Source organism: Candoia aspera, chromosome 7, assembly GCF_035149785.1.
Source record: "Candoia aspera isolate rCanAsp1 chromosome 7, rCanAsp1.hap2, whole genome shotgun sequence".
NCBI classification, from domain to species: domain Eukaryota; kingdom Metazoa; phylum Chordata; class Lepidosauria; order Squamata; family Boidae; genus Candoia; species Candoia aspera.
The window spans coordinates 36,102,545-36,116,301 of NC_086159.1; the positions used below are offsets into that span (position 1 = coordinate 36,102,545).

General features: G+C 45.2%; 1 protein-coding gene across 1 annotated transcript in view; it reads left to right on the plus strand.

Moving 5' to 3' along the window:
* Positions 1-13,757, plus strand: part of CDK17 (cyclin dependent kinase 17) — an 81,828-nt gene that overhangs the window by 59,621 nt on the left and 8,450 nt on the right. The window contains exons 8-10 of the mRNA XM_063308816.1: positions 1,769-1,863; positions 9,587-9,649; positions 12,203-12,326. Coding sequence (XP_063164886.1) covers positions 1,769-1,863; positions 9,587-9,649; positions 12,203-12,326 — 282 coding nt within the window. The remainder of the gene's footprint in view (positions 1-1,768; positions 1,864-9,586; positions 9,650-12,202; positions 12,327-13,757) is intronic.

Consider the following 13,757-nt stretch of genomic DNA (forward strand, 5'->3'; position numbering starts at 1 on the left):
CTCATAAACAGCAGAGTAGAGTGTACCTCATGCACTTTTTGCTTCTCCATAGAGCGAAACAAGTTTGGAGATAGGGGGAACATAAGCTTAAGGCCTGTTGCTTTCCTATCACTTCTGCTATGGTTTATGGCCTAGCATCAGAAATTTACGTGATTCTTTAAGTGATTCTTTATTTATTTATTTATTTACTTACTTACTTATTTGATTATTTTTGCCAGTTTGAAATATGCTTCTTACTTCTCCAGCATATGACCAAAGCAAAATGATTTATAATTAAACAAAAGAATTGGAATGTATTGAAATGTAAGATTTGGGTTAGGTTAACAGGTATGTAGTCTCTCTAATCAAATTTAAGATTAATGGCAGAAAACTTGGTTCTTATTCAACTCTTTTGGTAGAGGAAGTGTCAATTCTCTTATATCCCATGACATTTAGGGTATGCAGAGAGTTGGAACAATAAAGCAGGAATCTGTAGTCTCTTTATTGAAGACACTACAGTTTTATTGCTTACTTGTTGAAGAATAGAACTATGTAAAACATTTTGAAGTCAAAATGTTCAGATCCTAGAATGTCAATATTTCATCAATATGGGCCATTCCAAACTCACCATAATTGGATTGACCTCAAAATGGGCTGTTTAAATGAGCAGTACCTATGGGGGGACAAAGGGGAACAGACCAATTAAAGCAGTGACATTACAGTACATGTTCTGTCCCCTTTTTGTGTGTTGCAACCTTGTACATATGCCCAAAAGGGATGGAACTGACAAAAGCAGTGAGATTCAGCAGATGCCACTGATTTCAATCTCTATTTTAGAGTTAACACAGAGCTCATTTCAGAATGGGAGTATTTCCAGTAAGGTTGGAATGGCACATTTGATGTCAGAATATTTCTGATGAGATAAGAACAGCCTGCTCCAAGGTGTGAATGTTTTGAAACTTTTGCACATCTTTGGTCAGCATCAAATTTAGTTTTTCCTCTTAATAAAATAATTCTTCTTAAGGGTAACCTTATCACAATAACAGCTAGCAAACAAAAAACATATTAACTTTTTTTCCCAGTTTTTCTTGAATGATGTGGTTTCATGCCTACAATTTACTCCATAAATTTGATTTCCTTTTTTTTTTTTATCATCAAGACAACCATTGCTGCTTTTTATGCATGCTTTTGATAAACTCAGGGTACATAAATGGATTTAAGCTATTATTTTTGCTGATGATGATCAGACTTCCCATGGATCTGTTTGGAGCACAAAAGAATACAAAGTCTTTCTAATTGCACTGAAAAGATTAAATCAGTTTAGAACAAATTGATTGCAGCTGGACTTGATTTCAGTTGTATTTTTTTTCCTGGATGTAAAGTTCCTAAACTAAACTGCAGGGCAGTGTGTGTTTCAAAAATATGCTTTGGACCTAGCACAAGAACAACATCTCTCTGCTACTAATTAAAGCAGCCATGTCCTTTTTCATGCTTCCACCTGAGCCTGAAGAAAGGTCCTGTTGCTTTAACAGTGACTAAGTAAAGTGATCTTTTAAAGCAGCAGCAGGTTTTCTAAGATGTACAGAACCCTGTTTTAATGAATAGCATAAAGGTGCTGTGCTCACATGAGGTCTGAAGCACTTCTTCCTAATTACTTTTGAAGTCTTATCAAATTAATGGTGTGGAAAAATAATTAAATCCATACTAGATATGTGACACCCAATTATAAATATACAGTTTAGTTCACCTATTTCTGTATTTAACAGGTCATTCTATTCTTTTTTTGCAGTGTCATTGCTAAAAGATCTAAAACATGCAAATATTGTTACGTTACATGATATTGTTCATACAGACAAATCATTAACTCTTGTCTTTGAGTATCTGGTAAGTTTTTTTTAATTATCTCAAGTGTTTAGTTTAATCAACTAAAGCTTTAGAGATAGAAATACGGTAAGAAACACAATAATAATATTATAATACTTGTTATCTGGGAGGATAATTTTTGTAGTCTTTTTGATGTCATAATTTTAACTGTTTTCTAGCAATTCACAGTGGTGCCTGGAAAAATGTTTTTCACTAGCTGCCCATTTAGCATATGATGTGCAGTACCTCTCTAGCTGTAATGTAGTGTCATGACCTCGTTGCAAGGCACAAAGAGCCTCACAACGTGGATCATGATCATTAAGGAAAAGGGGGAAGGAGATAATCTTTCAGGAATTAAACCAAGCACCCAAGGACACCCACACCCATGATCCCATCAACACCTGAAAGGAGGGACGTCAGAGGAGTGAAGATAAGGAGCACATGGTGCCCCGGAGAACTCAACCGTTGCAGGAAGACAAAGAGGACACCGGGGAAAACGCCCACGCAGCCATCAAGGATCCCATCAAGAGGGATCGGGGCATTGAGGGGTGGGGAAGCCCGGGGCCATACAGGGGGGTATAAAAGGGGCACCCCCACCTACCTACCCCGTTCCCGTTTTTCGTTCTGTCAGCTATCATTCCAATAAACCAGAAATCCTTAATACCCATTAAGTGAGTCTGTGTCTTATTGCGAAGCGAGGCTGGCCCTGACATAAAAACGGGAACCCCAAAAAATTTTTTTCCACCTGGTACCTATCCAACTCGTTTGTGAGGGACCCAGCCAGGCATGGAGAACCAGGAACCGAGGAGGCGCAACCCTTCGGCGCCGGGCGACGAAGCCCCGCTCTCGCAGGGCGGGATGCAGCTGAGGTCCGGGCGATGCAACGCCCCGGTAGGTATGGGACCCAGCTGGGGGGAAGCAGCGGGGGAGGGACCCACCCCGGCGCCCCGGAGCCCGCGAGGCACCGGGGGCGAGACGGGGGGACCCCCTCCAAACCTACAGGCAACCCCGACGGAGGCGCGAGACGAACCGCCACCCTGGGCGCTCGAAGGCGAGGGTGCGCCTGGCACCGCGGCGGGATCGAGGGACGACCCGTCCTCTACCACGGCCAACGGCGAGGGCGAGCGGAGCGGCGAAAACCCCGGCGGGACGCCAGGGATGGCGGAGAGGCTCGGCGCGTTGGAGGAAGGGATGCAGGCGGTGCGGCAGATGCTCCAACAGCTGACGGTGGCACAGGGACCCCGCGACGGAGGAGGCGCAGAGGCAACCCCGGTCGAAAGGCGGCAGGGCGAGTGGGACGGCGGCGCCGGCGGCACCCGACCCAAGGAGCCCAACCGACGACCTGAGGCGCACCGGGAGGCGAGGCGGGGTGGAGACCCAGCGGACGGCGGCGACCACGGCGGGACCCGACCCCAGGAGGCCATACAACGAGCGGAGGCGCGCCCGGACGTGAGACGGCGGGACAACCTCGGCGGCGGCGGCGTCCGGCCCCAGGAGCCCACCCCACGACGGGAGATACGCCAGGCTGAGAGGCGGAGGGACGACCAAGCGGGCGGCAACGGCGACGGCGGAGCCTGGATCCAGGAGCCCGACCGAGGGAGAACCCCCCGCCCTCCCCCCCGAGCGACGGGACGAGTACCTTGCGAGGAGACCCAGAGAGAGGCACCAATGCCGCAAGAGAACCGGAGACACCCCGACCCGCAGCAGCTCCGGCAAAACCCGAGGCACGACGCAGAGGGGGCCAGGAGCCAGACCAGGACACCCGCCAAAGACTTTGGCATAAAGTTCGATGGGGACCCCTCGAAACTTTCCTTCTTTTTAACTAACGCGAGGTACTACCTCGAAGAATGGGGTCCCTGCTTCAGAACTGAGCGGGGCAAAATCAATGCCCTGGCTATAAAACTAAAAGGGCGGGCCGCCGATTGGTACGTCCAATTGTGCCAATCCGGCGCCCGGGCGCTGCAGGACAGCACTGAATTCCTGCAGGCACTAGAAAGGCACTTCAGGGACCCCCTGGAGCAAGAAAAGGCAAAAAGGGCGCTAGAGACACTTAGGCAAAGCCCGCGCTCCGTGGCTGAGTATGCCATGGAGTTCCAAGCCCTAGCCGGAAAAGTAGACACGTGGTCTCAATCGACACTGATTGAGAAGTTCAAACATGGACTCAATTTAAACGTCCTCCGGTGGGCACTTGGCCGCGACAACCCCAGCTCCCTCACGGGGTGGATCCAGCTGGCAGCGGAAGCGGAGAACGCCCACGACACGTTCCTCCACGCAAGGAGGGAAACGCAACAGATGGCGACAGCGAGACCCCCACGCACCAGCGCAAGGCAGGTGAGGGCGAGACCCCAACCCTGGAGGGAGGAACGGGACAGACGCTTTGCAAAAGGGCAATGTTTCACGTGCGGCAGGGAAGACCACAAAGCAGCCGCATGCCCCAAAACGACGCCCAGAGAGAGCCCAAGGAGGGCACAAACAGCACCAACCCCAGCGCCGAGAAAGCGACCAGCAGCAAAGGGGGAGTACCGACGCAGACACGACCCCTACAGTTCGGAGGGGGAGGACAGCAACCCAGAAGAGGCGGCGGGAAACGACAACCACCTGGCCTAAGGGGCGCCGAAGGACAGGTGGAGAACACTGACAGGCGCTTCGACAAAGGGGTGAGTGAGGAATGCCCCACCCTCTACGTCCGTGTCACCCTCACCCATCGAAATAAAACCGAAAAGGTCTGGGCACTCATTGATTCAGGTTGCTCCAAAAGCCTCATGCACCCTGACCTGGCAGCCGCACTCGACCTCCGCTGCTATCCACTTCAGCACCATTTGGTGTTCTCGCAGCTAGATGGATCTGCAGCGGGAGGGGGCCCGGTCACCCAATACACCGGAAAAACCGCGCTACGGCTCGGCAGCCACGAGGAAAAATTGGCTTTCATCGTGGCACCGGTGGGGCAACCCCGACTCATACTGGGGATCCCATGGCTCGTGCAGCAAAACCCAGTCATCAATTGGAGAACCAGAGAGATTAAGTTTGCTGACGGGTGCTACCAAGCACCGTCAGGGGACAAGGTTCCCCGAGCAGCCATGGGGGGGGCGACGACGACTGCAGAACACACAGAGACAGCTCTGCCAGAGGGACTGCCAACCAAATACGGGGAGTTCGCCGATGTTTTCGGTGAGAAAGAGGCGGACAAACTCCCCCCCCACAGAAAGACGGACTGTACCATTGAACTGGTCCCGGGGGTACCCCTACCCAAACCAAAAATATATGCTATGACCCAGCGAGAGCTAGCTACGTTAAGGGACTTCATAGACAAAAATCTGGCGAGAGGTTTCATTGAGCCAGCGAACTCTCCAGTGGGAGCGCCAGTCCTCTTTCGCGAGAAAAAGGATGGGACATTGCGGCTCTGTACAGACTACCGCGGGTTAAACGCAGCAAGCATTTCAAATAAATACCCCTTACCCTTAATAAAGGACATTTTGTCCCACTTGGTGAAGGGTAAGGTATTCTCCAAACTGGACATAAGGGAAGCCTACTACCGCATACGGATAAGGGAGGGGGATGAGTGGAAGACTGCTTTCAACTGCCCATTGGGGGCGTTTCAATATAAAGTACTCCCTTTCGGATTGGCGGGGGCACCGGGGGTATTCATGCAGTTAATTAATGAGGTCCTGCGTGACCACCTTTTTAAGGGGGTTTTGGTTTATCTGGATGATGTATTGATCTACACAGAAACAGAACGTGAGCACGAACGCTTGGTAAAGGACGTGCTCAAGAAACTTCGCAAGGCAGAGCTGTTTATAAAGCTCTCCAAGTGCGAGTTTCACAAAAAACAAATTGACTACCTAGGGTATAGGATTTCTGCTAAAGGGATAGAAATGGACCCCAGCAAGGTCCAAGCCATCCTGGCGTGGGAACGCCCACGCACAAGGAGACAGCTGCAAAGCCTCCTGGGATTCACTAATTTCTACAGGGGGTTCACGCCCAGGCTGGCAGAGACTATACTGCCCCTAACTAACCTGCTAAAAACCAAGGGCTTGGGGGACACGCGCAAATCGAGGAACCCGGGGGCGCTACTGAATTGGACAGCTGACTGTCAAACGGCTTTCGAGAGACTGAAAACCCTCTTCACAGCTGAGCCAGTGCTACAGCACCCCGACCCCACCAAGCCTTTTGTGGTGCAAGCAGATGCCTCCGATTTCGCCATCGGAGCCATCCTGCTCCAAAAGGACTCCGACAACCACCTAAAGCCCTGCGCCTACCTTTCCCGCAAATTCTCCGAGACGGAGCGGAGATGGCACGTATGGGAAAAGGAGGCGTTTGCAGTAAAAACAGCCTTGGAAACGTGGCGACACCTGCTGGAGGGGGCCTCCTGCCCTTTCGAGGTGTGGACGGACCACAAGAACCTGGAGGCACTCAGCACGCCAAAACGGCTCAGCCCGAAGCAGGTGCGATGGGCTCAGTTTTTCAGCCGGTTTAATTTCACGCTGAAATTCATACCGGGCAAGAAAAACTTCTTGGCAGACGCCCTCTCCCGACGACCACAGGACGACACGCAAGCCTCCGACATCGTAGGAACAGTATGGACCGAGAAACAGCTCGGCTGCCCAGCTGTCACGCGAAGCCAGACAAGGAATCAGCGCACGCCAGCACGAACGGCGGGGAGCGATCGGAGGCGACGCTCAATTTCACCGAACTGGCAACAAAGACTCACACAAGCACTACAGCAAGATACATGGTTGCAGAATAACCAACAACATGTATCTTTCAAAGACAATCTCGCCTGGAAGGAGAAAGCTTTGTACGTGCCCGAATCACTGCGGGGAGAAATTTTACACAGAGCACACGATGACAAATCTGCAGGGCATTTTGGGTTTGTAAAAACCCTCCACCTAACAAGGAGGCAATTTTGGTGGCCAAATCTTAGAAAGGACGTAAAAGACTACGTAAGCAACTGCCCCATATGTGCTACCACCAAACGTAAAGGAGGGAAACCCCACGGGCTGTTACAGGCGGTAGCCAGCCCCTCCCGGCCATGGGAAGAAATTTCCATGGATTTCATTGTGGACCTCCCACCCAGCCAAAGAAAAACTGTGATATGGGTGGTAAAAGACTATTTTTCGAAACAGGCACACTTCATCCCGTGCGCGACTATCCCCTCCGCACAACAGCTGGCACGTTTATTCCTAACACACATATACAGGATTCACGGCGCCCCCTACAGGTTGGTGACCGACAGAGGCACACAATTCACGTCAAAGTTTTGGCGGGAATTTTTAAAACTAATCGGAACCAAGCAAGCACTGTCCACTGCGTGGCATCCAAACACGGACGGATCAACAGAGATCCTTAACTCAACACTTGAACAGTTCCTAAGGGCATTCATAAATTATCAACAGGACAACTGGGTAGACCTACTACCTTTTGCAGAGGTGGCCTATAATAACGCAGTACACCAGAGTACTGGCCACACCCCTTTTAAGGTGGTCTATGGAAGAGATTTTGTACCGATACCAGAATTGCCGCAACCTGAAACCCTGCCCTGCTCACCAGACGATTGGGCGGCACAGCTGGCAACAACCTGGCCAGTCATCCAGACGGCTTTAGCAGACGCACAAACAACGTACAAAAAATATGCGGACAACCACAGGGCGGAGGCACCGAACTACAAAGTGGGAGATAGGGTCTACCTCTCCACTAAGTTCATAAAGACCTCACAACCATCGAAGAAATTGGCACCGAAATTCATTGGACCTTTTAAAATCATACAGGTAATCAACCCAGTTACGTTCAAACTGGAACTGCCTTACAATTTGAGACGGGTCCACCCAGTGTTTCATTGTGCACTACTGAAACCAACGAGCACATCCAAATGGCATGCGGAAGAACCTCCACCCCCACCCATAATGATAGACAATCAACAACATTTTGAAGTGAAAGAAATACTGGACTCAAGAAAACAAAGAGGAACACTACAATACCTCGTGAGATGGAAACATTTCTCACATCCAGAGTGGGTCCAGGCACGACACGTCATGGCTAGACAACTAACAAGACAGTTCCATGAGGCATACCCAGAGAAACCAGCACCATAGAACATCTTTGGGGGGGCAGTATGTCATGACCTCGTTGCAAGGCACAAAGAGCCTCACAACGTGGATCATGATCATTAAGGAAAAGGGGGAAGGAGATAATCTTTCAGGAATTAAACCAAGCACCCAAGGACACCCACACCCATGATCCCATCAACACCTGAAAGGAGGGACGTCAGAGGAGTGAAGATAAGGAGCACATGGTGCCCCGGAGAACTCAACCGTTGCAGGAAGACAAAGAGGACACCGGGGAAAACGCCCACGCAGCCATCAAGGATCCCATCAAGAGGGATCGGGGCATTGAGGGGTGGGGAAGCCCGGGGCCATACAGGGGGGTATAAAAGGGGCACCCCCACCTACCTACCCCGTTCCCGTTTTTCGTTCTGTCAGCTATCATTCCAATAAACCAGAAATCCTTAATACCCATTAAGTGAGTCTGTGTCTTATTGCGAAGCGAGGCTGGCCCTGACATGTAGTGACTTTCATTCCTGCTTCCATGAGTTGAGCATTAGGCTAAAGAAATGCAGCACATCAGACTTTTAGGGGCCCTGAGAAAAACTTACTCCCACAACACAGGAGACAAACCCATAAGTCTTCAAATAATGTTGACGATCAGTGCCCATAAGCTCCAAACAGCTGAGCAGATGGTCAGAAGTTATCATTTAGTTCATTAAATTGCTAGAGCTGTGGGTTCCCCAAGCCTTTCTGTAGACTGTACTGGTTCATGCTAATAGCTTAGGATCTTTTGGTATAGTTATCTTTTTATTCTTCCCAACTTAAAGGCATGTTGGGAAGCATTATGTAAAGCGGAGTGGGACCCTATATCCCTGTCTTTCCATCAATGTGATAACTCTCCAACACCTGAACAGAGTGAGACCAGATTGGTGGTGAGGAAAAGCTAGCAAAGCAAATAACAGTTTTGAAAATTAGTTGAATTAGGCAGGGGCTGCAGAGGAAAAAAAAATTCCCCAGTGCATCCTTATTGGAGAGGCAGTTGGGCAGCTGCTCCTAATGTTGCCAGCTCCTCCATTTTAAGCCCCTTCTTGGTAATGTGATATAGAATAGAGTGGATGCAGTGCACTCCTTCCCTGTGCACACATACACACAAACATTCACAGATGTTACATAAGGGAAAAGCAGATGTGACATGTTACTTTATTGCACAGAAGAAAATACAGGTGGTGGTTATGACCACGGATTGGAAAGAATTTGGGAAGTTGTGCTCTACATGCATGCATTCACTTTATGTAATGCTTTAAACTATACCTTGTTGTAACATTTTCATCATTTTTCCCTTAGGATTTTTTTAAAAATCCATTTAATTATTTTCAATGTGAGCACAATGCTCAGACAGTAAAAAGTATGTGGAGATGTTTTCTGAGTTCTATTGCTTAAGGCAAAACCCTTTTTTCCCCTCAAATACTGATTAAAATTGGAAGGAGGTCTGTCAATTCAAACATTTTTGTTAGTTAATCATCTGTTTTTGCTGATGAAACAATGAATGAATCAAACATTGCAGTGCTAATTTCTTAATGTTGACTAGCATTGTAACTACCTTCCGTGAGCCCTTTTACACAGGCTAATTCAGAATTTTAAAGAAATACATACTTTAAGACTAGCTTATAACATACGTTATAACATACGTTTTATTTTGTCAGGACAAAGACCTAAAGCAATATATGGATGACTGCGGGAACATTATGAGTGTGCATAATGTAAAGGTGGGTCTTAATCTGTAATTTTCAATTTGAATTTTTTCCAAGTGCAAATGCCATCTAATGTTCATACTTTCTTCTAAAGAATTTTTCCTTCAGAAAATAAATTTCATTATTAAAATATACTTAAGCATTGGCTATGAGAACCTGACTTGTTACTACAAATATTTAAGGAATTTGATTTCATAAATCAGTTCTTGCCTTTCAATAGACCCAATATTTTTTATATTGTTATATTTTATTTCAAGCAAGAGTAATTTGCTCGATAAACGACAGCTGACAGAATAAATGTAGTTGACAGCATAATGTACTAGAACATCATGAGATCTGGCATAACTATTTCCAACTGTTCTTATCTCCAATGTTAACCCTGTTGGGTCTTTTGGGGTGTCTCTGTGGATGGGGGCAGGGTAGGGGTGGGGAAAATTATAGTAACTCTTCTTTGAAATCCTGTTGATTTACATAATAAAAGCATTAATAGATTCCAAATGTGAATCATTTAATTTTCTGGTATGAGTAAGTTTATCCAGACATGGAGGAGGTAACAAAATATCCTTTAAAAGATCCTTTTAAAAAAAGAGAATAAAAGACCATTTCTAGAGTAGATTTAGGGAGCAGTGTGACTGGATAGCCATAGTTTTGTGACTATACATATTGAAAGATACATGGATGTCTTTCAAGAAAAAAATAAGATTACTGTTGTGTGACAAATACAGCTCATCAGTATTCACAGTGTACAAATCCATCTTTTTGGAAGCTTTAACATTATTGATAAATTGGCAAGATCTGCAAAACCGCTTTAATGCTATCAGTTGGTTTCCTTACTCTGTTCAGTTTGGCAAAGTTTATCTCTCAGTGTTTTCCATCTTATTACATGGTATTTTCAGAAATAAAAAAGAACAGGAAGTAGGTGATGAAAAAGACTTCCCTCTGCCTGAGGTTCTGGAGAACTGCTACTGGTCAGAGTAGATAGTGTTGGCTAGGTGGACAAACAGGCTGAATTCTCTCTGACATGGCAGACTCCTGTGTTTCGATTAGGTAAATCTAGTAATCTTAGAATCCAGTTCCCTGGGTTGGCTAGAAAATGGTTATAGGAAAATGAGATATTAATATGCTGCTTTTTCATACTGTAGTACCTATAGTAGTATTCATAGTAGCTACTCACATACGCGAAATGAACCATTATGGAACTAGTGTGAGTCTTCAGTTATCACATGACCACAGAAATCTCCTCTTGAATGGCATTGAGTACTAATGTGGCCATGTAGTACACTAGATGTGGAACAGAGAGGTCTAGGCCTAAACTCCTTTGGTCCTGAGAGAGCAATGTTATTTCAGCCTCCATTTTCCATATATGACCTAGCAGGACAATTATTTCCTGAGACTAGAACACAAGTTTGTGTGTGAGAAATCATTCAAAGCCATGCTCAGGCCAGCAGTTTCTTAATGTGCCTCTGGGTGAGTCACTGTCTCTTGCCATAATTCACTTCCAGCACAAATAGTGGGAAGATAATAAATAGGAGGAAATGCACTTTCCTGGGTGTCTTGGATCAAAGGCAAGAATCAAACAAGGCAAAGAAAATATCCAGTCACTATGCAAATAGTAAATAATTGTTATTAGCAGTTATCACTTCAGAGCACTTTTTTTTTATTGGCCCATTTTTGATACAGTGTATCCTACCATCCTCAGATAGTAGAGTTGGGGACCCCAAAAATGAGGAAAATAATTCTATGTAGGATTCTAGCATTTTATCTCAGGGCACTAAGAATGAATAGAAAGGTGGATTGCCCAATATGACACAATAATGAAGATCCATGAAAAGCACTGAGAACATAATGGTTTTCAGAACTTTTTTGAAAAATGGTTTGCAAATCCCAGGTAGAAGCTTTTTGTTCTAAAACCACTTTGCAAACTATTCCTGAGCACTAAAATATATGACAGAATGTTAAGGTATTGTGTGTGAATTTCTTATATAACGAATAAGAATAAGCCAGAGCTTGTTTCTTATATAAGAAAATTGCTCTATGAAAATGCAGCGTCTTTGAGCACATGGCTGTTGCTGTAGGTGTTAGCCAGAAATAAAAATGCAGAGAAAAAAACAGTGCAAAAGCATAAGAAAAACAGGCATGGGGATGCTACTGTATCAAAATAAACTTCTCATGGCTGAGAAAGTATGACATGTGATTAATCATAGATCGAGAGACACTACTAGGAATGGTGTTTGTTGTATCATGCAGCAGGCCTAACCTGCAGTTTGGATTTTACTGCATTTCAAACAGATGTCTGCAGGGTAAGGGAAGATAATCAGAGGCAGAAAGATAGGCATTGCAAGCCAAAATGGAGGAATTTTAAAATTACTATTTTCTGTAACAAAGATAAATTAACTAATTACAGTCTTGATATTAAGCATCTGAAAACAGCTTATGGTTTCAAATATTTTTTTTCTTCTTTGCATTCATAAACACTTTGTTTTATTATCTTGGCAGCTTTGACGTTCAACTAGTGCAGGTTTCATTGTTGTTCCTGAAAGTTTTATTAACCCCCACCCCTCTTTACAGTTATTTTTGTACCAGATTCTGCGTGGTTTGGCCTACTGTCACAGAAGAAAAGTACTACACCGGGACTTAAAGCCACAGAATCTATTAATTAATGAAAGAGGAGAATTAAAGCTAGCAGACTTTGGTTGGTATAAGACCTTATGACTTGTTTTGATTGGAAAAAAACTAATTTGCTTTATTTCATTTCTAAGAACACCTTTGAATGCCTACATTGGTTTAAAAAATGTGACTCTGTGTGTGTTTGTACACAGATGCACACATGCATGCATGCATACTGAGATAGCCACAATTCACATTTCCTTAGTTTTGCTCAATTGATTTGATTGAATTGATTGAGGCACTGCATAGTTTCCTTGTGGGCTAATATATTAATGACTGTACAGTCCTGGGAACCTAAAAATCATCTTGGAAGAAAATGATTATGCTTCTCTTCAGCACTTTTACCAATATTACAAACATGTTCAATTTTTGTGCCAGTTGTTTAGCTGTTTTATCAGAGAAGCTCATTCTTCTTCTAATTCTTTCAGAAATAGACTTTTTTTCTCCTTAAAAAAAATCTTCATGGTGATGGAAACCTCATTACGCTTCATAGCATTTTCCCTCATCTATTTCTTGTACTCTATGCTTTTTGCTAATTGTATTAATTCACCTGGTTGTAAAAGCATGTTGAAGTGCTCTTTCAGTTTGAAGTATAGATATGTTCCTTCTCTGATCTGCCAGCTATATGTGTTATAGGACTCAAAAATACTACCCGGGAGCTAGTTTTAATTTTTAGGTTACCCGGAAGACCAAGCTGTTCTTGGAAGGAAAAGCACACAAAAACACAAATGTGCAGGATGAGGTGGAAGTAGTTAAGAAACAAAAGATAGAGTGCTCCTCCCACCCCACCCCACCCCACCCCACCCCACCCCCAAAAGGAGTGTATTAGATTCCTGTGGTTGTTATAGCCTCCCAGGAACATTCTAGGCATTATGATTAAGAGTTTTTTTAAAAAAAGAAAAAACAGCCGCTTCCACCTTTTCCTTTGTCTGGGCACTTTGCACTCTCTGTGTGCTTTCTAAAGGAACTAGCCTGTTTACTGTGCAAGGGTATCTTCCCTTTTGTGGCCCATTGTGACTCCCATTGCAGTAGCACTTTCCACTCATGCTCAGTAATACTGCAGACAATGTCTTGTGCAGTTTCTTGATGAAGCAGTTCTCTATAGTTTGTGCCAAAGGTCAGTGTTGCTTCCAGGTGACATGGCTTACAATTCCCTTCATATCCAAACTGGATGGCCAATAGGAGCCATTGGGTGGACACCAGACTGGAGAAGGTTGCCAGAGGCACTTCCTCATTAACAGAACTTGTGAATATGTGCCAGGATGGATAATGTTTTCGGCTCAAGGCACTTTTTATTTATTTCTCCTGGGACTACTTTCAGAAGTGGATATGGCCAAAACATGTGGAACTAAAGTTAATTTTGTTGTTTCCATTCTATCTTTTTATTCCTTCTCTTTTCTTTATATCTTCTTTTCCCCTTCTCCTTTGCTTTATTTTGGCTTATTTTCTTCGTGCA